General features: G+C 40.6%; 1 protein-coding gene across 13 annotated transcripts in view; it reads right to left on the minus strand.

The window, feature by feature from the left end:
- LOC126395228 (formin-binding protein 1) overlaps positions 1-25,339 on the minus strand; it is a 69,319-nt gene that overhangs the window by 41,677 nt on the left and 2,303 nt on the right. For 12 of the 13 annotated variants that reach the window (XM_050052524.1, XM_050052530.1, XM_050052529.1 and 9 more), the window contains exon 2: positions 3,365-3,480. In XM_050052524.1, the coding sequence (XP_049908481.1) occupies positions 3,365-3,480 (116 nt within the window). Of the gene's footprint in view, positions 1-3,364; positions 3,481-6,243; positions 6,652-25,339 lie in introns of those variants that run through there. The other variant, XM_050052523.1, reaches the window with a different exon arrangement.

A 25,339-nucleotide genomic window follows, 5' to 3' on the forward strand; every position in this document is an offset into this window, starting at 1 on the left:
TATGAGATGATAACAGTGTATTCACTGATGGAATCTAAATGCCTCAGTTTGTACATGTTGTAAAAGGGGCATGCAAAATTCCTGCTGAAATAAATAATGCACGTGTTAAAAAAACATGTAGTGTGTGTCTCGCTCTGCTTACATCCCCCACGCCTCTCCTCCCCGCCGGTGTTTGCGCTGTTGCTAGGCAGATCTATCAGTCTATCTCTTACCCTGTCCTTCTCACACCATCTCTAATTATAGTGCCAGTTCCCACTAACCCATTCATTCTCTTACAGCCAGATGTCATGTGTCAGACTGTATTTGCCCGCTCACCTCAAAAACATAACAAACTTGTCAAAATTAGGGTAGCAGCTAGCACTTAATTAGGATGATTTCACAATGTATGTTTGTGTGTGTCTTTGTCTGGAAGGTGATACAGCATGAGTGCATGGCTGCTACATACTGGTTGACACTGTAACCACAGTAAAGACAGACGCCCTCACCCAGTCTCTTTTGTTAGCAGGACTTTATTCCCACTGTGTTATGGATTATGCCAGACTGGAATTTGGGGGAGTAGAGGGAGGAGGAGGCATTAATGCACTGCCCTGCAATGACTAGACTGAAGCATTGTGCATGTTTACACCATTGCAGTGGAAGAGGATTATTCATGGGATTAGTGTAGTGTGGTTAATGTGGTGATAGAAATGGTACAAAGTAGTTCAATAGCCATAGATGACGTTCATTTGGCGAGGGATGTAGCATTTAGCAAGAAAAGCACCAGAGTAACTGGTAACCTGAGAGCTGAAACTAGCAAACATTTACATGACTGACCAACTGAGTAATAGGGGTGTAAGAAAATCCTGATACACTTGAGTCTTGTGATATTATGTTGATATATTTACATGCAAAGATTTGTGACAATGTTTAATTTTGTGTTATGTTTAAACCCCCAGCTGCTGATAGCAGTGCATCTATCTTAAACTGCTTGACTCTCCCACTTCAGTGTAATAACATACAGCTAGCGTTAAAACAAAGAACCTATGAAATAGGCAGAGTTATAAAGGCACATTGCTAGCTCCTAAATTTGGTTTTAAAAAATTGCACAATATCTATTTACCTGCAGTATCGCCATACACTGAATTATAAGCCCCATATCATGATTGGTTTCGTAGTGCCAGATTCTTGCCAGCACACAGCCCTACTTAATATATTCTCCATTAATGATTTAGTCTGATGACAATGAAAAATTACAATAATTCACAATAACATTTTTTCAGAACCAAAGGCAATGTCCTCAAGCAGCAAATCTTCACAGTGGAAAAGTTGGAACCACAAAATATTTGGCATTTTTGCTTAACAAATGACTTAAATCTTTTATCAGTTATCAAAAAAGTTGCGGTTGTTTCTTTGAATTGATTTATTGATTCACTGACGATCATTTCCTGTCCCTGTTAGCCATATCAGTAAGCCAACACTGACAAAACAAAATCTGCCAAACTTTTCCACAGTTATATGGAACGCTGCCATTATCAAGTTTTTAAAAACACCTGTGCCTTACGCAGTACGCCATGTCAACATGTCTACTGTGAAAAGGCCTGTTACCTCTGAAGGGAAGGAACAGAAGGAAAAGTCTCCCCAGCAACACAGTGGAGAAAAAAGAGGACTAGATCAAAAGGGGCCAAATTCCATTACTTTATTAGATCTAACAGCCCTGCCTTTCGTTTGGTTTAAGTGTCCCCGTTAGATTAAGCCCGATTTCATGAGCTAAGTTGATTAAAAGGGATAATTAGCCCTGAGGTATGGCCAAGTAGTGCTACAACAAAGAAGCACAGTGTGTTGAGAACACAGGAAAACCCTATGACTCAAGCTATCCTGTCTGTCCGTCCTAATTTCCTCATTTTAGCCTTTTTTTGACATGTGCCTATTTGCGTGTGTGTGTGTGTGTGTGTGTGTGTGTGTGTGTGTGTGTGTACTAGATAACAGACCCAGTTTGACAGCGGGCGCTCTGTGTAAGCACAGCAACTGAAAACATCCGCACCATCTGTGGAGCTTGAAGTTCAATAAAAGCCAACCTGCCATGGCAAGATGAGTCTACCCCGATTCATTTGTCAAACATATTGTAGACAGACGCTGACTAATTGAATTATTGGATATCTGTACGTTTTCAACTACAAGTACAGATCTGTGAGTGCATATGTTCGTGACGCAGTATTTGTTGCAATGCTTTACTTTGGCTTCAAAGCATGAACTAAATTAGGAATTATCTAGCAATTGTGCACACGAACAAAAGCTTCCTGTTCATCAGTCACTTGCTTTATAAATTTGACACTGTTTCCCTTAATTCAGATGTTTCCACAAATGTAAACAAAGGGAAAGAATGGAAAAAAAAATAAAAAAATATATATATATAAAAAAACAGCATTTGTGTGGAAAAAGACATAAATCTGTTTGATATGTTTCTGTATTTAAGCATGAAAAGTAAGGGGGTGCAGGGATATGCTATATGGATAATGCATGCATGTAAACACAAACTACTAGTCCTATTATCTGAAGCTGACTTAAGTTGAGTGGTCTTGGGTTGAGTTGCTATGTGAATACTGGATTGGTTAGTCACTATGAAATGGGGGGCTGGGGGTCAGTACTTAGAGCATTAGCCATATTGCCAGGCCTCTTTAAAGATGAGGATTTGTGGGTTCTGGGGGGTATCTCCTACTGTGTTAGGATGCATGAGGACTTCTCTCCGTGCAGGACTGCTTATGCTCCCATAACTGCCTTTGAAAATCAGTGACTGCACCAAAACAGAGTGTGTGTAGGGAGAATTGGAGGGGGCGGGGCCGACACTTGTGGTTGGAAGGGGGGGGGGAAAATCTGGGTCAGACCTGGGGTTGATAATGCTGATACCTACTAGTCTCTATGGAAACACAAGCACCACCCCATCCCCCCACAACCTGACTTCCTCTTGCCTGAAGCAGAAGCTAGCAACAACAGACAGCATGCATGCATGAGAGAGAGGCAGACAGAAAGACTCTCTACAGCCCAAAAAAAAAGAGAAAAAGATGGAGCTGTAAACAGACCTCCTCTTCTTGCTTGTTCATCTAGATCTACATTTGCACACAGCAATTATGTTTACTAATAAAACACTGCTAATGTATTGCTTCCCATATGAGGATTCTCGTTTCAGTTTCCCTCTCCAGAGGGAGGTCAGGGGTCACGGTCAGTTACATAGCAAGCTGCTGAGGATTCATTCTCTTGTTTCAAGGACACTTCAGCAGGTCAAATCATGCTGTAGATGGGGGAGGTTCTTCATCTAAGCCACCTGGAAGGACCCTAATTACAACCCTGCAACTCCAAATATGGAGCGTAAGTCAGCATGAGCACTCACCTAATTTGTTTTGCATAGTTGGTTTCAATCTCCGATCTCTCTTTAACGAATTTGGTGTACTTCTCCACAAATTCGATCCCCCACTGTGTATGCTTCTCCAAGTTGTCAAACTGATCCTGCAGAAAAGAAGAGGACAATATGATTAAATCACTCAGATACAAAAGAGATAGCAATCTACAAAGTATCAGGTATACAGAAAAAAGGAAGCAAAGTCAAGCGTAATAAAAGATTAAATCACCTCGATGAGGACATTGCACTGTATACAGGTTGTAATCCTAAATTCAAGTATTAGCAAGCATCCAGCATTTGAGAACAGCCTATAGACGTTCATCTTAATCTTCTAAAAAATTCACCTTATACTCATTTGTTGTTGGAATACTGTCAGGGTTCAATGCTAAGGTTTTTTTTCACTTGCCTGGTCGGGCAAGTTGGTCAGAGATCTACTTGCCCGAAGTCAGTTTTTACTTGCCCTGTAAACATTGTTTAATTTAAGCGGCTATCAAATAACAAAGACTGCAGTTATTTTTATGTTATGTAATCTTTATTCACACTGTATTTATTAATTAAAACAACATATGTCATGTATTGTAGCTTAATTCCTACACAAAAATGACAGTGTCAGGGCTAAAAGTGAAAAATTTGTCAATCGTTCTCCGTCTATAATTTTGCGCCCTACTTGAGCCATGCCCACCTCTATTTATTTTTCACCCCTCTCTCCAGTTCTGCTGTATTAACACCGGGTTTAATATATTTTGCTTCCATCTCTCTGCCCTGCTCTACTCTACTTCAACGCTACTTAGCTCTCTCTCTACTCTACCAGTAGACTACCACATCCACCTGTTGCACAAAACGCACACAGCAGTGTTTCCCCTAGGATGGAGTTGTAGCAGCGGAGGTGAAGCACACGCATGAAAAATAATTTTCACATGCGTGAAACTTTTTTGTATGCTTGCAAAGCACAGCCTGCTGGGATGTTTCTATGTATCTACTGGCACCAGAAGGGCTCTTTAGGACTAAGTACATACAGTACATGTGTGCACAGTAATGAGCAGGTGAAATGTCTGTCTAGCTTACATATGAGGTGTCTCAAGATTTAGGAACATACAATTTTATCGAATATAATAAAAGTTAAAAGTCACTTGACATGCTGCTGTTTTGTGCTATGACCTATTTAAGTGCTGGAAGTTGTTATTTACGTGACAACGCCTGAACGCAACACAAGCTCAGCACGAGTGCCGTGCTACGCTGCTCTGCGAGCAGTTACGCTGCTGCGCAAGCAGCGTAACAGTAGTCTGTTGGTTATTTACACACTGTCCATTTCCATAAGCACGTTTTAAAATACATTTATTTTATCAATTAGTTATTAACTTTTACTATTTTTAGCAACTTGCCCGATCGGGCAAGTGAGTTGTTAGTTTACATGCCCGACCTTGAGTTTTACTTGCCCCAGGCAATTGGGCAATCCTTATTGTTGAGTCCTGACTGTCAATCTGCATTTCCCCAACCAAAGAATTCAGACATATGGGTATCTGTCAACATGTTTCCTGATCAGACAGCAGCTTCTAACCTGCTCTCAAGGCTACAATTTAAACACCTTCAAAGGTGACGCTTCCTGACCTATGACCGACACTGTCATTTTAAGTTGCAGATGTGACAAGCAAGTTTTCACTTGATATCCTTTATACAATACGTAATAAGTGAGGTCTGTTGCAGAGGGTGTAGTGTAGTTCATAGTAAAAACAGGCGCCAACACTACTGATAACCAAATACAGCTGTTGGGGCCGAACTCATTATTCATTTGTTCAAGACTTGTGAGGAAAAAATGAGCCTCTGCTAGGCTAAGGTCTTGTCTTGCAATTTATCTGTTCAAAAAGAAAGATAGCATTTTCATCTAGGATATCAATGAACACACACACACTACAGCTAATCTTTACTGATGATCATGTGGCTACTTTCAAAACATCTACTCACGACAGTGTGATTTTAAGGTGAACCAAAAAGAAAATCGACCTTGGTGTAGCTCCAACAGTCCCCCATCCTCTCCTCCACCATGTCTGGAGTCTTCCTGAGTCCAGCTAGTAGTTTCTTAAGCCAGCACACTAAGCATACAAAGTGTCAGCTTGGTAGGGGCCGTCTGATTCTCTTAGCAAACTACACCATGTACTCTGTGGCTGCTTGAAGCATCTCTGCACTAAAAGCACTTTCATATCAAAGATACAGGAAGCGGTTGTGGTGATGAAAAGTTCGAGAGCTGTGCTCTGGCCTCCACAGTAGTGCAGCACTTTAAGGTATCTTTATTTAACTTTGTTGTTCGAATTAGTTGCTCAAGTTTCAAGATAATATACCACTGTAGCTTTACTGAAACCACACGTTGTCTAAAGTTCGATGAAATCTCTCAAATACCTTTGAAGTAGCACTCACAAATTAAACGACTCCCAATTAAAGCACTCAAGTACAACAATAGAGAGCACTCTGAGTGGGGGGGGGGCTTTCCAGCCTGCTTTGTTAGGCATTTTCAATGAGCAATCACTCATCAACAGGCCACTCAACAGAAGAATGACAAGATAAAGCCAAACAATTAGACTTTTTACTCAAATAATGAGGCGACTCCTCGGCAGCCTTCATTCCTGTTTGTTTCTCTGTCCTCAAGACACCTATTTTTCTTGTTTCTACAACAAGCATTTCCCTTTAATGCCCAAGAGCATGCTTACTCTCAGACTTATTAGTGACAATTAGTCATCAAACAGCATTTGCTTCATTATCACTGGTAGGCACCGACCATTCATAGAGGAAAATAGACAACAATCTGCAAACGTCACTGCAGCCTCATCATGCACATAAAACCCTCCACTCTCTCCCACACACATAACTCAGATTACCCTTTTTTGCAGGGGCACCATCTTATCCAGAGTGTCTCTGTGTGGACCGTGTACCCTTTTGAAATATCCAAATCCAGAAAATGTCCATCCAACTCCAAAGCAGAACAACAAAAGGCTGAGGTTAGGTTAAAGAGGGCATCCACGAGACCATTTCCAAGCTATCCAAAGCGAAGCAAGTGCAGATTAGTGTCTGGGTTTGGAACAATGTCCGCTGATCCCACTCCCACACAGTAACAAAAGAAACTGCACAGTTGTAGCAAATAATTCCCGATTGTCTGAAAGAAGCAAGAATCCAAGAAAACAGGAGAGGAACCGATGTTGCACTGGCTCCCTCACACAAATACTCTGAATCTGAGGCCACGGCTGCCCACAGCATTCAGGCTTAATGCTCCATCAGGCGTAAGGTGGAATAAGTGGGATGGGAGAGGAGGACAGTGTGAGAGAGAGAGCGGAAAAACACAGTGAGGGGGGCTGAAAGGAGTAGAAATGACAGGAGAGGCGGGATTACATGGGAGGGGATTACATTTAGGGAGTGGGGGGGGGGGGACTAGCAATTGCTGCTGGGACATCATAAATTCTTCATTTCACCATATTTAAAATAATATGATATATAGGTACGTATAAAATTGAGGTTATGATCCGCAACATGATGAGTCATTCTGAGCTCATGAATCTTTGCTGACATCAGATGGGATAGTCGTTGCTTGAGTAAAATGGAAAATCCATCACCAAAGCAATTCGCCAGCTCCAAGAGAAAGAGCTGATTAATAAATTATGAATCTGAGTGAGGCAACTATCAAAGACAACAACACATTATGTGGAAGTGTGTCGGACGCAAGCACACAGTTTTCTAGTCTCCATGCTGTATTACATTAACCTCCTCCAATTTAAACTTGTAAAGTATGTAACCCTGTACCTGTTGTAAATGATTTGGCACTGGTCATAGAAAACAGATCCAGTGACAGGAATGTGTGAGCAAAGAGGACAAGCATGCAATCTCGGAACCCATCAGCTATTGGTCTAACAACCATAAAACTCTGGAGGCAGCAGCAAATATTTTGGAAGATCCAGTCTTCAAGTGGATACCTGGGCCAAGACTTCCTCTGTCGTGTGCCACTTGTTTCAACAAACCTCTCTATAGAAGGTTGTTTGCATAAGAATGAAGACTGAATTAAAGAAACATCGTTGTCAGAGGATAGCTGATGAGTTCTCAGAATGCATTTCAGCCAGGAGTGTCAGTATAAACTGTTAGTCGGTAAACCACCGAGAATAGGTTTGACACACTACACTTTAGTTTACTGCACTGAATACCACCCGCATCTAGTGGGAGCTAGCAAATAGTGCCGCTCATTTGGCGACCCAACAGTAGCATGGAAACACTGTGCCCATCCTCCGGTCTCCCCCGTGGTGGCCTCAGTGAATAAGCAGCTCAAATTTGAGCTATAAGCCCCATTTGGCATTGTTTATTATGTTATCACTGTTAGCTCTGTTAGCAGTGTCAGCAGCACAGCTACTGGTGCTAACGTAGTTAACAATGCTAAAGGGGTTTTGCAGCTCAAAATGAAGCTGCTTATTCATTGGGGCTCGCTTGGGGGAGATATGATGGTGACCATCATGTTTCTGCATGAACTTCCACAGAAGTAGTTCCCAAATGAGCAGCTCCACTAGCTAGTACCTCAGTGTGGTGAATAGTGCAGAGCGGCCAAGGTTAGCTAACCAGTGGAGAGTGGAGGCAGTTGGGCACTGTGTTTAATGCTAAAAATTTAAAATATCATATTATGTGAATTTGTGCTTAGTTTTTTGATCTTCTTTGATTGTAAACTAAATATTTTGGGGAGGTTGGGCTGTTCTTTGGACAAAACATACTACTGCATGTTAAATTGGTCTGGACATTTTTTTTAGCAAACTATTGACCGAACAAGTGTCAATCGTGAAAATATGAGTGCTGAAAATAATCATTAGTTGGAGCCCAAACAAATCACAAATCAATTCTAGTTGGAAATGATGCAGGGGTGATAGGAGTTCATTTAGCATCTGTGAGAGCTTGTTATCATTAAAAAAAAACTTTTTAAATCAAATCTATTCACATGTTTCGATGTAGCTCTCCATCAGTCTTAGTTGTTTTTCTGGCTGTGATCTTGACTATGAACATAAAAAGGTCAAAACCTAAGACAGAGGTAAAGAGGAAACTGTAAAGCAGCAACATGATAAGAACAGTTTCCTTTTGGTAAAAATACTTTCAGTTGGAAAAGATGAATTTCTAAAATGTGAATTAAATTAATCCTTTTTGCAGTTACTCAAGTTAGCGTGTGCTCAACATGCAAAGTATACAGTGTCCGGCCTTCTGTCACAGTTGGCTGAACAGTTACTAGACGCATATTCAAACCTGCAAAGGAATTTCTGTAAAACCTCCTCCTATGGCCCCCCATACTAAAGACTAATAACTCCTGCTCCAACTCCAGACTTGCTTCCATTCTGTCATCTGTGGCCTCTGACACCTGACCTTGTTCCTGCAGGAGGGAATAAGTGGGGGATCTCTTCAGGAAACGAACCAGCCCCACTCTGCTTGTTATTTCAGGACACAATCCCACTCACTGTGATACATGTACTATTGTGGTAGTACATGAAGGAAAATAAATACAAGTGTGTACAGCTAAATATTTTTTTATTATCCAGGAAATGGGAAACAGGTTCAAACAGAGAACAAAGGACACACTTAGCAGTTACTAAATATATGTAGGTTGCCCATGTGCTGTAAGAAAACAAATAAATGCTTGTTTAAGGATCAGCCTCCTGACCTCCAACTGGTGATGGAGATTATGGTGCAGTTTAATGTATTAGACTGCCAGTTAATCTGAACTAATGCACATTATTTAGCAACCATTCCAGATCGGATCTCACTGACCTGCATCCCTACAGCACAGAGGTTTTCTCTTTCCTCTCAGTTTAACATAGGCAAAGCACAAACACAAGGACAGGGAAACAACTGAGGTGAGCCTAGTGCATGTAAAGGCAGTCTCGTATTAATCCCATATCCTGGTCATCTTCTATGGGAGTAAAGAAAAGGCTGTACAGCAGGGATACTCAACTTTCTTTGCCCAGGGGGCCATTTTTGCAAGTTCATAAACGATCATGAATAATACTTATCAGTATATATAATAAATGAATGGCTTCTTTACAACATTTCAGTGTTTGCTGTCCTCATTCATCTCTGTCAAGAGGCAAATCCAGTTGCCAAGCACAAGACAGGTGCACACAGGGTGTTTCTAGGATTTGAAGACATTCAGGGCTTTGCCCAGACTACTATTAGGGGGTGTGGGGGATCCTTACCTGATGCTTCTTTTGGATGAACAACCTTAATTCTTATGCTTTTTTTAATGTACTCTCGTACCTTAATTATAGGGCTGTACCTGACTCAGAATTATGTCAGTTGAATCACTCCACAGCAAAATCTGGGGACCAAAACATTCCCAGAAATACATTGCACAGTGCAAAAAAAAAAAAGAAAAAAGAAAAAAGGACTGCTCGACTTAAAGCAATCTCAGTCAACTGAGAGGTGTCCGACTGATGAATTTATTGACTAAAGACTATCGACTATTGAATTTCCAACTTTCAAGGGGCAGCCCTACTTATTTACATCCAAATTACAAAAAAAAAATGCCAGCGTGAATCAATTAACTTTCATTGTGCATTAGGAAATGGTTGGAGGGCTCCCCGGCACTAGTGCTGCACGATTTGGTAAAAATGTGCGATTGCGATTATGGTGGACAATATCGCGATTTGTGATTGCGATAACAATATAATTACAATAAAATGTAATAAATAAATGGTATCATGAGTCTTTTGCTTGATTCAGTGTTTCCCCTAAATTATATTAGGGGGGCACTGACCTGACATAGTTATTGTTATGGACAGACAGTGTGTCAATGACCATCAACAGACTGAGCACAGTCAAACATGCTGCTCACACAGCAGCGCAGCCTGGCACTGTACACACACAGCGGAGCGAGCATATGTTGCGTTCAGGCGTTATCACGTAAATGACAAATTCCAGCGCCATAGCACAACTCAGCAGCGTGTCATGTGGGCCGAACCCGAGCAAAATTGCTCAATTTTTCATTTGTTATGGAGTCCATGATTTCCCTGTGACACTTACAAATGTATGCATAACTGTGCTTGGATATTGTTTTATGAGGCTCTGGCGGCTTTCAGTTGTCTCTTTGTCTTTAACGTTACACGGCTCGGCTTTCTCTCACATGCACTCTTCCTACTTTTCTCTGTGCTGTGCTGTCTCGAGTGCTGATATAGATTGGTCGTGTTGCCGCAGGACGTGGTGACTTTAACTTTGAAACTTTTACACAGCACGTCTTTCAGGTACGGCGACGTTGGACAGAAAGACGTGCTGTGTAAAAATTTAAAAGTTAAAGTCACCACGTCCCGTCTCAAGTGCTGATATAGATTGGTCGTGTCGCCGCGGGACGTGGCGACTTTAACTTTTACACTTACACAGCACGTCTTTCTGTTCAACGTCGCCGTACCTGAATCCAAAGTATCGCCATGTAACAGACGTTTTATTCGCCACCAATTCAGCCTGTTCTTGGTCGAGCTCATGCTCTTCCTCAGCGTCTGTGTTGGTTACTGCTGCACGCCGGCTGCACGCACCAGAATAGCTTGTGGGCGTGATGTCAACAAACTCCACACACTACAGGAGAGGCAGTCATGTTCACAGGCACACACGTTAACATTTATTTAGCCTACATTAAATCGCAAATCGCAGCCTTTTAATGCGGTTATGTAATCGCACAGCCTGACATCGCGATTGCAATTGCGATTAGATTAATCGTGCAGCACTACCCGGCACCCTGTCGTTAGTTAAGTATCACTATTGTAAGGCTTCAAATCCTTGAAGCAACTGAATAGCAAAACGTAACCACTACAGGATACCTAATGTTGGAATCTAAATACCACTGGATTTGCTGCACTGAAATATTTCACTTTAAAACTCATCTACAGAATGTGAAGAAGACAAAGTATGCATAACTTCCTTTCCTTACACCAGTACCCTTCCCAGCCTGTATTCTTCATTGCCAGAAAAATGTCGAGATGCTCGACACCGAATGTAGTATTTGAGTACCACAGTCAAAGCAGGTAAATTCCTATGTAGCTTCCTGTCCTTCTCCTTTCCACCACAGAAGGCAGTGCAGAGCAATAACACTAGTGCTAACACTACTGCTGCTGATGTATGTGTTTTTTTAATCCCCAGTTGGTTTCAAAGACACAAGGTCTAGAATAAATGGAGCATGTTGAAGGAACAGTTCTCTGACCTGACCACAAATTTCCTAAGGACCGATGAGTTTCATAAAATAATGCACCTGTTATCCTCGGAAGCAAGATGACTCATGATGCAGGAATACAGACAACACTACATAACAACTATTTGGCATAGTCATCGCCGTTTAAGATAGGATAATAGGTACAATAATGAAATCAGGAACTTAAAAAAACAGATCCTGCGTTAGATTGCAAAGCGAGTAGATCCACTTTACAATTAGGTTGGTGATAACAGGACTTTACTGTTTTTAAAACCTTTAAAAAATGCTCCTGGGTACGGTTCTTGGTTTATTACAGCCTTAACACCTCTGCAGAGGTCGGTTTGCTGCTCTGATGATCACAGCAAAAATCAATGTGCCATTACAAACACAAGTGAGGAGGAAAAGGGGAGTCGTATCATTGGTAGACCGAGGGGAATGAACAGGCAACAGCAAATTGCTGACTTAAAAGTTAAAGAGATGTAAATGCAGATGTGAATCAGCCATCACTAAAAAAAAAAAAAAAAGGCTCAAATATAATACATGTATAATGTTTCACATACAAATTTCTGTTTGTCCTTTAAAAGATGCCTGCAACTAAGCAGACCTGACTTTTTATCAGAAATGTAATAACCTTTCATTTATCAGAATTTAATCAAAAAATATTCTTGGGAGAAAAAGTCAACAACAAAAACATCTCATTAATTTAATTGGTGGTATAATAGGAGGATTTCACAGATGGATGCATAGTGTGCCTGATTAGTAAGGGTACAGGATTGACATATGAACTGACCCAAACATAAAACTGATAGAGATTGCATTTGTGGCTTTACTTTCATGAAACCATTACTCTGATTAATACAACCGTTAACCTAAACACATTTAGATTTAAAATAAAATAACAATGTCCCAGTGCTCAAAGTTCTGTTGCAACTATGAACTATTCCTGCAAGGACTGCAAAAATGTAACCTTCCAAAACTTGGCTTCAGTAAGTTTAAAGCTTTGCAAACTTAGCTTTCAGCTTTCAGATTGCATCACAGTGGCATCTATATAAAGTCTAGCCTCTGACAGGAAACCTGTTGAGATGAATAAAAGCTGATGCCACATTAAAGTAGGGGGGAAATCCACAAAGGCTGAGGGGACAGATGTTCTGCTGGAGGGAGGACAATGGGCCAAGAGGCCTATAGATGCTTTTGTCTTTTTTATTTAATGGTTCAATGTGATGAGCAGTGATAGTAGGTTAGGGTGGTGGGTATGGGCTTGAGCAGAAAGTTTGAGTCAATTTTTTAAGAAAAGAAAAACAAGTCAAATTTTTCTGATTCCAGCTTCTTAAATGTGATTATCGTCTGGTTTCTTTGCTCCTCTATGACAGTAAACTATTTGGGTTATGGACAAAACAAGACATGAGGAGATTTGGGAAACACTGATGAGCATTTTCCACCATTTTATGACATTTGATAGAAGAATATAATCGACAGATTAATTGACAGTGAAAATAGTTGTAAGTTGCAGCCCACACGAGATTGGAGAACAAGTGCTGTGTCAGACACAATGTATGTCCTGATTGCGTCATACCCATACATCCATTCAGTGTTGGTAAAAAGAGAGGGTGGTTTCAGTGTGGTTTTTATGCTCTTGTCTACTAGAACCATCACGGTACAACATGAATGAGTTATTTCAGGAACCTCATTAGCTAACAAACCCCAAACTGCAGTGAGAATGAGAAGGGTGAGGAAGAAACTGCATTCAACCAAAAGTGGTCATTAGGCTGCGAGGGTGCTGCCAGTTCAAATAATAAACTACCCAATTGTGTTCTTGCAAAACTAGTTCTGCCTCACTGAATAAAGCAAAGCAGCAGAAAATGTTTAATGCTTTGGAGTAATTATCAAAAGCCTTACTGACTACAGCAGACACACCAGAGATATGACTCAGTGAAGTAACGCGGAGCTACTGAAATCAACTGTGTGGTCTATGAGTTGGTCAATGCTGCGCTTCACTGTGACTCGCGACAGTGGGCGTCCAGCAGCAAGAACAAATATTTGGGGGAGATGCCAAGCCCTCTCTCAAACACACATCAGGCTTTGTGCGAGAAAGCGGGGCGGAACAATGCATCCATAGCCCGGTGTAACCCCCGTGTCGGAGAGGAGTCACAGGAAAAGGGACAGTGGCCTCGCACACACAAACGCGCTCATGCACACACATAAACAAAGAGTGCTGATCATGTGCTTGACCACTGAATAGCAGCCCTCAGCTATTTGTCTTTGGGTTATTAAAGTTTGAGAGGGGTCGTCAGCCCCCTGCCCAACCACCCTAAATGAGGGTTTAGCACATGAATTCAAAGACACTTTAAACTTGTGTCAAAATTAGCCAGTGCAACAAATAAATCTTTCTTCCTACATGGGATGAGTTTAAAAAAAAATGATTTTATTTTCATTTTTGTCTCATACTGTTTTGAAATAGCTAAATACAGACCAATTACTTATAACAGAGCAGACATTTGTGTAGAGACTTTCACTATTACTACTGAGGATCAGTCATCAACTGCCTGATGTTGGGTGACATCTATGCAAAATATTTCTCTAACAGAACAAAACAAATAGGAAAATATGAGTACAGCCTAACACACACAATCCTTCTGCAAAATATGAGCAGCTGTTTGGGGCAGTGGGTAACCTTACATGTAAGAGCTCTTGTTTGCATGCCATGTACATATTTATAGAAACAACGCCTCTGCCGGTCTGAAACTTAAGAATGTGTGTTGGCGTATGCACACACGTGTAACATGCTTCTTTGCTCATAAAGCATTTCTTCTCTGTGCCTGTCTGTGAGCGACCCCCATTGCTATTTAATCCCTCTACCTCTGTCCACGTCACTTAGCCGTATCCTGTATGAGTAGTCGGTTCGCTCTGTAAGAAGTACTAGTCCTTATTGTGGCAGTTAAGCAACAGGAAATTGCTGTGTCTCACTTGTGAGTCATAGTAACTGGAAGGGTGTTCAACTCATTCATGGACTTAAAAAGAAACTGCAGGACTCATTTAGGCATTTGTCTTGTAAAAGTCTTATGAGCTTGTGTCTAACGAATGCTTTACAAAGCACTGTGACAATGGTATACACACCACAGACATTCTATGACTGGCACACAGCCTTTGTTGCTTGATGACACTGTGTTTGAATGGAAAGATTCGTTCAGCAATTTTACATCTCTGCTCACTTACAGCACTTGTCATCTTCATCTGCAGTAGCACCTGCAGATACTCTTCGTCAGGGCTCAGCTGGCATTCCTCCTTTTGCTCCTCCATTTCCGATTTAACAGAACGAACATTGTCCAGGAAAACAAAAAACTCACTTCTCCTGCGCAACATGTTCACGGTTTTTGTGCGACAACTAAGTAGAAAAAAGCAGCTCCAGGGGAGTTTAATCCATCTCAGAGGGGTACAATGCAATAGAGGAATAAGTTTTGGTCAAGCGGTGTAGTCTTAAGAGATGTAAGATCCTGCAAATAGTAACGCAAAGACTGGATCCAAAAACATCATGTATCCTGATATTCAAAGAACATATTCATCAGACGAAGCACACCAAATGCAGGCAGAACAAAAAGTCTAGTGAAAAGGAACAACTGCAATGTTGTAAGTAACCAGCACAGAACTTGATTAAATGACGTTGTCATTAATCTGATTACTACACCTCCCTTCTAACTACCTTAACCACCCAATAGAATGCTGCTATTCTGTGGATTAATTCTGCTCGGCCAGCAAGCACACATTAGCCATTGTTCTTCTTGAGCTGTTTTTGTTCTTTTTGGAGGATAAAGCTCTTAAATTCTTATATAACAAATTCTCTGGAATGAAGGAAGACTTTGAACTTAGTATTCCCACTATAAGAGCACCGCAATGACACTTTTTGTACCAAACTGCTTCAACATAGCAAGCTGTTGGCCCATTTATTCAGTGACAACTTTGTCTGACATAGATAGATACTGACTGACATGGTGTTTGTACACTTACACCTACAAGAAGACTTTTAAAAGACTTAAGTCTGGCACCCTCTAACATCTAAAGCCAATGTGAGTTTTTAGTCACAGGCTATTAGATTTTGCAAAGACTGGAGTTTCTGCAGGGTCACTAGTGGCAAGACTACAATCAGATTCCTTATGAGATAATTTCCCATCCTGCTCTGGTGGAAAATGTTATACCATACAACGAGGCATATTAACAATTTCTTACTTGTCTGCACAACCACATAACTCTAGAAATACAAGATCATATGCCATATGTTGACAGAATTCTTGTCAATTTGGCATCAATATTATCCATAAAGATAAACTGTATTTGTGTATCGTTACCAGCCTCCATTGGTTAGCCACTCTAATTTAGCACAAAGAGACAGTGACAATGTGATGCAAACCCTTTTAAAAATGAAGATTTCTCACTAAAACAAGTGTCGGTTGTTGGATCAGATACATGCCGAATCAAACGCCAATTCTTGTTCACTCCACAATTCCACCAGTTTCTCCTCCTTTTCCACAGTCCAAGAGTCCTCAGAGTTCTCTCCATGTTTCATGGTTTGCTGCTTCTTGTTTGGTGCTGGGGGTGCAGCTATTAGGCTAGTTGTAGACATCATTGAACATCAGTATTTCAGTATGAGCCAAGAGTAAAAACTTATGAGAATATTAAACATGTTTGATTTTGTTGAAAGGTCAAGATGAGAAAAAGACTGAAAAAAGGCAGCTGGGACTGAGTTTTATGATCACCACAACTGAGGTGAAACTTTCAAGATTTTATTCTAACATTATAAATTTCTGTTAGACATTGAAATTGCTTGACTACTCATTTGGTGTAAGACCAGCTTTGGAATATGAGTGGCCTACAATTTACTAAAATGTCTCACTTTTAGCTGATAAAGTTTTCAAACCCATGTTAAGAGAGCTAATATCTGACATATATATATATTAGGGCTGCCACGATTAGTTGACTAATCGATGACTAATCGACTATTAAAATAATCGGTGACTATTTTAGTAGTCGACTGATCGGTTTCAGTCATTTTTCATAGAAAAGTACTTTAAAAGTACCCCAAAATACTCTTACTGCAGCTTCTTACATTCAGATATTGGCAGCTTTACACACTCTCCCATGACAGTGAACTAAAACCCTTTTGCGTGAGTATGAAACAAAACATTAGACGACGTGATTTTGGGGTTTGGGCGAGACAGACCGACATTTTTCAACATTTTAACACATTTTTCGATGAAATGATTAGTCAACTAATCGAAGAAATAATCGACAGATTAGTCGACAATGACAAATAATTGTTAGTGGCAGCCCTAATATATATATACACATATATTAGCTTACTGAAAAGGTATTGGTGTCTATGTCAGCCAATAAGTAGCCAGAAAGTGCAGAACAGGAAATGCCAGACTGGGTTTGAGGTCATATTATAGAAACAAGCTGTCCCTATCGTGGAAACGTTTTTCCCCTGTCAAAGGGAATTTTAGGGGAGTTTTTACATATTCAAATGGTCTAACAACAGAGGGTGATGTAAACTGTACAGGTCCTAAAGCCCTTGAGGCAAATTTGTCATTTGTGATATTGGACTACTGTATAAATAAAATTAACTTGACCTGAGTTGACTTTTATTTTTCAGCTGTAAAATGTTAAGTTTAATACATATCTTGGTCACAAGTCTTAAAAGAACAAATATAAGGGAGCTGTATCAAGATCAAACAACAATATCAGTATAAACCTCAAATAAACACATGGCACGAAACACGCTAAGGGCCACAGTGATGAGTTAACACCGACTTGGTGTTACTGTAAATGACACCCGTGCTCAGCTGTCCACTAATAGTACACAAGCTATACATGGTTCAGGTGAATCTCTTGCCATGGCACTCAAGCTATGTGCTGCCATGACATGTCTCATGTAGCCTTTTTCCGCTTAAGGACAATGATTTAAGTATAACAACTACATGCTCCCTTCAAAAATTGTGACAATAGTACCTTCATGATTACTATACTTCTTTGCCAATAGGTGTCAGTCTTTAAATCAAATCATACTGTAGCTGCCATGGAACTTTGAGTGGGAAAAATAACATACAAACAAACAGCACTAGCATGTAATTAAGTCTGCTGGCAAACATGATGGCAGTAAATGAAAGACTAGATTAAACATATTTCATGTTTTACACTTAGACTCAACTGTGTGTCCTGCTCACAGTTTCAGTTCATAAATAGATCTGAGCGACGCGATGCCTTCTTATTATCGGTGTCATGTTAGGCGTCTCTTCTTGCAATGGCTCTTTACGCACTACAGCTTCAGTTTAATAACTTAGCTTCAGATGACAAGAGTCAGATCTCACCCTTGAGGATCAGATTTGTTTGGCTTTGTGCCAACCATGTCTTGCATTTCTCCTTTTAATCTATCGGACCACTCCAGGTAAACAAGAGTGTTGTACTTGTTGTCTGTGTTGCTGATGCAGTATTACCCTATTTACTGTAACAACTCATTTGAATTTGGCCTACATATTGCAGAAAGGTGTCATAAGTCAAGATAAAAGTCATGCAGACAAGTATGGCTGGTACAGCCAATGAGCGGGGCTGCTATTTTTAACCAGAGCATTGTGTTTCGCTGGAATGGTCTGCTGATGTTGCCACAGATAAACATATAGCTGCTGAGGTTGATGCCGTGGGTTTCCTCAACAGTGTATTGGACAAATCTATGGTACAATGATCACTCTACCCTGAATGAAATGATTTTGTAGAAGAAAACACTTAAATGAATGCATGAGAGTCAGGCGCTAAAGATGGAAGGCATTATGTTGGATCTCTTACTACATCCCCTCTATCTACTATTTGATTTTTTTAGTTGCTTTTATTCTACTGAATGAAAAGCCAACACTTTAACCTGCTAACAGTCCACAAGCACTTTGAGACTGTAGCTTTATTCTCTCTTGCACACAACAAAAGGTTTAACGCTGATGCTAGAATATTTTACAATCCTATATTAGTGGGGAAGCCCTCAGAGGACTTGGTATAAGTACTTTCTCTGTATCATCAAAATGAGCTGAAACATTTGGGTGGTCCTTTTTCGCTTACAGTTTTTCAAGTTCTCTGAATTGGGTGGCAGCACTTTCACTCCACCCTGATACGTCTCATCTCAGGATATGAGTAAAGATGTAACTTGCCTGACACAGCAAGCAGGAAACTCATGTTGGAAAGACTCAGATTTCTCCGTGTGTTTACTGCACTTGTATGCGTGACAGCTGCACAAGTGTTTTCTATGGTAATGTACAGTAAACAGAGGGAAACACCTACTCGGGGAGAGAGACATGGAAACTTATTAAGTTTGTGAGGAAGACTTGTCTCTGTTATTGAATGAAGCCAGACCCCACTAGAGGAAGTGATGGGTATTATTTCAAATGCCAAAATCATTTACTGAAACAACGACCTCCTCCCTCTCTGTCTGGCATCATGTGCATTAATAAATGTCCACAGCAGCCCACAAACTGCCCCATCATAAATAACTGCTAAATGAAGAAAGATATTCCAGCTAAAGCAAAAAAGGTTGTGATGAAGCATCCTGCAGATTCGAGAGCATTAACAGACCACAATGATGTACGCTCTTGCCAAGAAGCCTCCTCAAGCCCACACAGCCTCTCAATAATCACAAAAATGTGAGGTTAATTCTCCCACTACGAGAGGACAAATCTAAGATGAGAAATTTTGAACAACCATGGCGAATAAGCTTTTATTTTGAAGTAACACATCTGATTGTATCCTCTAACATCTGTCTTGCAATTACAAGAGAGGGGAAAGCGAATGAGTCAGTGTGATGACAGCCAAAGAGCAGAAAAGAAAAACAGAGCAAATGAGGAAATGTAAAGAAAGGCGAGAGTGGGCTGGAGTGAAAGCTGGACATATCCTCAGCATGTAGAATATTTTGAAGCAGTGGGAGACAAATGTGTGGTAACTGCATGGCCGCACAAGCCAGTTTTCATTATGGCTTTGAATCATTTGACATTAAGCAGCCGTAAAGTAACTGCTAAAAAAGGTTCGTTTGGTACCGACAATGTCTACTGACTGCATCTGGTATCCCTTAAAAATGAAGAGCTCTGAGGAAGCTAAAACAACAGACCACCGCTGTCACACAAGCACCAAACCCACTGTTTCCTGGCCTCAGAAACTTCCCTGGACTTCATGATCACAAAAGAAGACAGATGGAGAACTGTGATAGTGAAGCCAATAAAATTTACACTAGCATCTTTAGCACTTCACCACACACAAACATGCAGTAGGTGTGTTTGCAAGCTAGCTGCAGCAAACAGCTGTGCTTACATCCATTTGCTCTTTGGGGCTAATAAACACAGACTGTGAAATCACTCCTGAGGTCAAATCTGTACCAATAAAATAAAACTGAATTCAGTCCCAACACCTATTTTTGCACACAGAATGTTTATAAGTTGTTCTGTACAGGTAAATATGAGCTTGTTGCTTCTATGTGTGAATCCTGAGCTATACGTTGTACATGTGCCACCTGCTACAGCTCTTTACAACCGAATACTTTTGTCATTCTATGGACACACTATCACTGCTATCACTATGAGTTTATAAGCAACACACTGTATTTAAAAGCCCTTTGTTCATCCGTCACCTTGAATAGTCATAAAACAGCAGGCAATCTCAGTGCTAGAGTTACTCCATCACTCTGTCGAGGGAAATCCAATGCTGTTACAGCATGACACTTACAGTATGTAGTACAATATAGCAGTGATTAGGAGAACATGGAAGGCTGTGAGGCTCAGGTGACAATATGTCAGAGCTCATGTGACTGAAACCCAATGGCAGATATAATTTCCACTGTCACAGCAGTGATTAGAGACTGACTTAAAAAATAACAGAAGAGGGAATGACTGCAGATTAGAGGCTGCAACAGTCTGTGGTGGGAAGGATTGAGTCACCTTTTCATGGACAAGATGACAAAATAGCTTACACTGCTGCTATTCAGTTTAGAAGAAGCGGAAGGACAACCCTTGCGGTCAGAAAACGCCCGAGACAGAACATCTCAATTACTTGTTTGGTGTATATAACATCAAAAATCAGTGGAAAAATGTCTGTCACAACTTCCTGGAGATATCTTCAATGGCTTGTTTTGTCCGACCAACAGCCAAAAACACAAACACATCTACTATCATGTTGAGAGACAAGAAAAAGCCGCACATTTTCACAGTTGAGATGCCATAAAGACCTATTATGCTGATTTTCAGGGTCATGCTTGTATTTGAGGTTTGTACTTAAACATGTTTACTCGTAAATGGTCAAAAACACTTTATTGCACCTTCTCTGTGTTAGAGGGCTCAGTTTAATCAATTATGAAAAGTAATTGCTGATTCATTTTCTGTCAGTCAACTAATTGATTAATCAATAAATTGACGAATCATTGCAGCTCTAGATAGACATGTCAGAGGACAATTCATTGGACTGCAGCTAAGGTTAACAGTTATACTGACAGCGATGATGTACAGGTTTGCAAATATGTTACACCAGGTACGTTTAAACTGTCATTTGTGAACCCTAACCTTCTTCAATATTTGTATTCTTAGGCAAATTGAAAAGCAGAGAGGGAGTCTGTAAAGAAATGCCTATTTATTGTAGTTCACCTGCATGTCTTAAGTATGTCAATGTGAACCTTCTCTTATTGTTTGAATACTCTCTCATCTTCCCCCCTCTTCCTCCTTTCTTTCTGCCTCTAACTCCCCGGGGTGCAGTCTGAGGCCTACAGATCATCTGTGAATCCATTCATCTCTATTTTACCGTCATGGAGGTTCAAAGAAAGAGCTGAAGAGAAAATGGGCTCGGGGTGATATCACTGAGTCAGCAGGTGGGTAGGGATGAGTGTAAGATTTAATGGGGGGTGAAGGGATGTCTGAGGTAGTCTGCCAAAGGTTTCAGTCTCTGACCCCCCCTGACTTCAGTCGAAGGAAACAAACTAGCTCAGGTTTCAGTCCTCAAAGTGCCCTGAATGTCAAGTGAACAGCAGGGGATGAGGCTGGACCCTGGGGGAGTCTCAGCTGAGATGAGATACAACAGGAGAACAACACTGAGTAAATCTCAGTCTAACACCGGGCTGTTTCAGACTCATAATAACACTACCAGGAGATCCACCCTGGTATCTCAATGCTGTGAATGCACAACTGAAATCTCTCCAAAAAAATCCCAAGACCATGAGGTTTTGATTGAACTTTTCTGCCTGTGCCCCTCTGGCAAAGTCTGGAGCACCACTTAATGACATAAGAGAAAGCAAGTGGCATTTAAAGGGCCTCTCCAGACAATACCACTTTCCCTTCTCAATTACATTAGGGGCGATGGCTAACAGATAAGAGTGTGCCTACAATTAAAAATAGGAGACAAGCATCTCTTAAGCTGTCCCCAATGGCAAGACAGATATTCTCGCCTCGACTGACGCTGAATAAACAAAGTAACGCACCATTTACACAATGTAACTAGCAAAGCATGTTTCAGACAGGGACTACACATGGATTCAATTTTTAAAAGTCAATGCTCATTACCCTAGTGCAGTGAGGCCTTTCACAATAATAATGTTCTCGACTTATCAAGGTCAGCGAAAATTATTGAGGTCATGTCAATGTATCGTACGATATTTCCCGCTGTTTTTACATGCGTGTTAGTTTACATAAGAAAGTCTGCAACATTACAATACACAGCAGTTGGGCAGCATATTGCCTTTTGAGGAATAACTCTTGATACCCCTGTGCCAAATGTTTAATATATATTTAAGTGCAATTTTTGTTAAGAGAGCCCGGGAGCCCTTTGAGGATATCTTAATCATTCAAATGATTCTATTTTTTCACATTCCAACCCCAATGTCTAAATATTCTTAAGAATTAAAAGTTCATTGCTCTTTGAAGGGGTACCTGCATTGTTATGCTATAAAATTATCACATATCAGTGGCATAAAATGGTCTTAAAATGACAATAATATAGCATTTATTTCTGGGACAATATATCATCCACGAAAAGTAGTTATAGCTAGAGGCCTACATTCAACTCACCTTAAGCTGCTGCTCTTTCAGTAGAGTTTCAACCTTGTCCATGTTGCCGAATCAATAAACCGTGTGACAATACAAGATACTTTTATATTCTACAGACTATGTAGATTTAGTGGGCTCCTCCATGCAACTGTGTGGAAAAGGAGCTTAATTCCAGTTCCCTAAATCACCATACAAGAGAAGTGAAACATTCAAGGTGTGTCATAGAGGAAAGGTGTGGTAGTCACTTTGTTTAAGCCAGAGGACGGCATTTAGCGTCTTTTTTCATTTTAAACTATGGACTGCTGTGTGTGTGGTAAAACAACCTATCATCTGTTTGATCTTTCTTGACCAAATAATTTTGGCCTGGTTAGTGGCATCTCTACTGCTCAGATTGCCAGCGCTACCTCTGACACCCGAGCCCAAAGAGGAAATACTTCTGAGATGTTGCGGTGTCCTTTTCTTCACACATTCTAAAACAAGCACAGCTAACTTGATTTAGAGCAGTTTTTTCAAGTGTGATGTCTCTATAAAATAGTCGCTTATGATTTTTTTTTTTTTTTTTCTGACCCCTGTTCCGCTGAGAAACAGTCACATGTTTTACCACATTCGACTTCCTTGTTCTCTGGTTGCGTTTGTACATAATGCCTCTTTTGGAAGGGGTTTGGGGTCCTTAACTGTGCATGCATGTGATCTTGATCCATTCACTTCATTGTCTGCCTGCACAAAAATAAAAACAACTCACATTTCTTTAAACCTAGACCAAAAATTTACTGTCTGTCATTACATTTTATTGCTCTGCAACACCACTCTGTCAAGATATGGTGAGTTTTAATACCCTGATTTTTTACAGGTCAACAGAAGATGTGTACAGGACAGTCTCTTCTGCAGCACAAGTCTCCCTGAGCAAACAATGTTTCTGCAGCACTTCTGTTGGTACCTTGTTGGTTATGGACAGCTCAGTGATAGTCATAATTTTCATGGCAGCAAACATTCCAAGTCGGTCTTTAAGTGGACGGTGAAGACTGTAATCAGGGCTATGATGTTGCACCAAAGGCATTCAGCATTTTGGAGTCTATCGACTGACTGTGGTGCTTTACTCATGCTGACTCACAAAGCCTAAACAATACCCAATCTAGCTATAACCTCCCCACCAGGCCTCTACTGAAATAAACTTCCAATTCCATGCTTCTCACTTTATGAACCAGTAATGGAGTACAGTATCAACAGCAAGGCCTGGGTGCACTACCTCACCACAGCAGTCGTGAGAGAGGTTGAGAAACCCTGCTCGACTGTGACTTCACTTCCTGATATATCATTTACTTTCCTGTTCACGACGAGGAACAACAGGATGAGCATGATAAAATGTGTGGTGCATATGGTGTCTCATCCTTCATCTGTCATGTTGTTGTACAATCTAATTTTTTTAGCTAACTAAACTCAAGGACAGTGATCATAAACATGTTGATGTACAAAATACTGGATTGTGCCCTTGAAAATAACATAGAAGAATATGGAAGAGCTGGTGACGAGTTCAATTTTACTTTGACGAATCAGCTAGATGGGTCATTTGCTTATATACAAGGCTGACAGCTATGGAGCAATTAATCAATTTGTTGATCAGCAGAAATCTAAATCTAAACTATTATGGTTATAGCTTAATCGATTCATTCGTCTTTTATAGATTTCAGCTCCTATACAGTGAGAATTTGCTGTTCAACCCTGGTTGGTTTCAGTGTAAACTGTTTTTCTTTGGGTCAGTTGGACAAAAGACATTTGAGGGTGTCATCTTGGACTCTTTTTCACAATTATTATTTTCACATTTCATGGACCTATACTGTTTAGCGAGCCAATAATCTGCAGATCAACTGATAATGAAAATAATGATTAGCTGCAGCCCTACCAATAACTACAAGGTACTGTACCCACAACATCCTGCCCTTGCTCTGCATAAAAGTGTGGGTGCTGCCACAGCAACAGCGCTCGTGTTACTGTATGTTTTGCTGTTTGATCTGGTTTAGGACAACAACAAAAAAGCTGTGTGCATTCTCCAGTGGCAACAGCCACCTGTAGAGTATTGCTGTGCTCTTTCTGCTGCCCTATTGCAGGGACTAAGATTAAAGAAACAAGTGCCTGGATTCCATTCAGCCCGCTAACGGGGGGGAAAAAAGCGAGCATCTGGTAGTAATACATTATTCTCTGCAAAAGCTCAGTCTCTGTTTGAAAAAACTTTCAAATGTTTTCCAGACTTAAGGTACACATGAAAACTTGTAGAATACCTTAAGGCTACGTTCGCTTTGCATGACTACCTGGGCAGCGGTGTTTCTCGGTCACGCATTGCAGTAGTAAAGTAAAAAACACACTGACATCACTGGGAAAATGCAAGAATGTGGAGTACTGGTGGGTTACTCTCTGAACTTTGGACCAGGTAAATTACTGGAGAATTCAGGGGAGTGCCTCCCCCTCCTTTTTTTCTTAGAAAGGAAAACACATCCCTGATTTAACTATCTCCAGGCCTCTTTGCTGCTTGGTAGAAAATAAAAAAAATCTAGCTCATAACATTGACATTAGACTGCAGTTTTATCAGAGAAAAAAAGTGCTCCATGCTGCAGTATTGTGATCAGGTGCTGTGCAGCATTGTCGACCTGCAGATCGTGAGTTTAAGTCAATAAAATGTGACCCTTTCTGCAGGTTCAAATGCAAACACCATGTAGTAACTTGCAAGCATACACTCATACA

Source organism: Epinephelus moara, chromosome 9 (assembly GCF_006386435.1).
Source record: "Epinephelus moara isolate mb chromosome 9, YSFRI_EMoa_1.0, whole genome shotgun sequence".
Taxonomy (NCBI): domain Eukaryota; kingdom Metazoa; phylum Chordata; class Actinopteri; order Perciformes; family Serranidae; genus Epinephelus; species Epinephelus moara.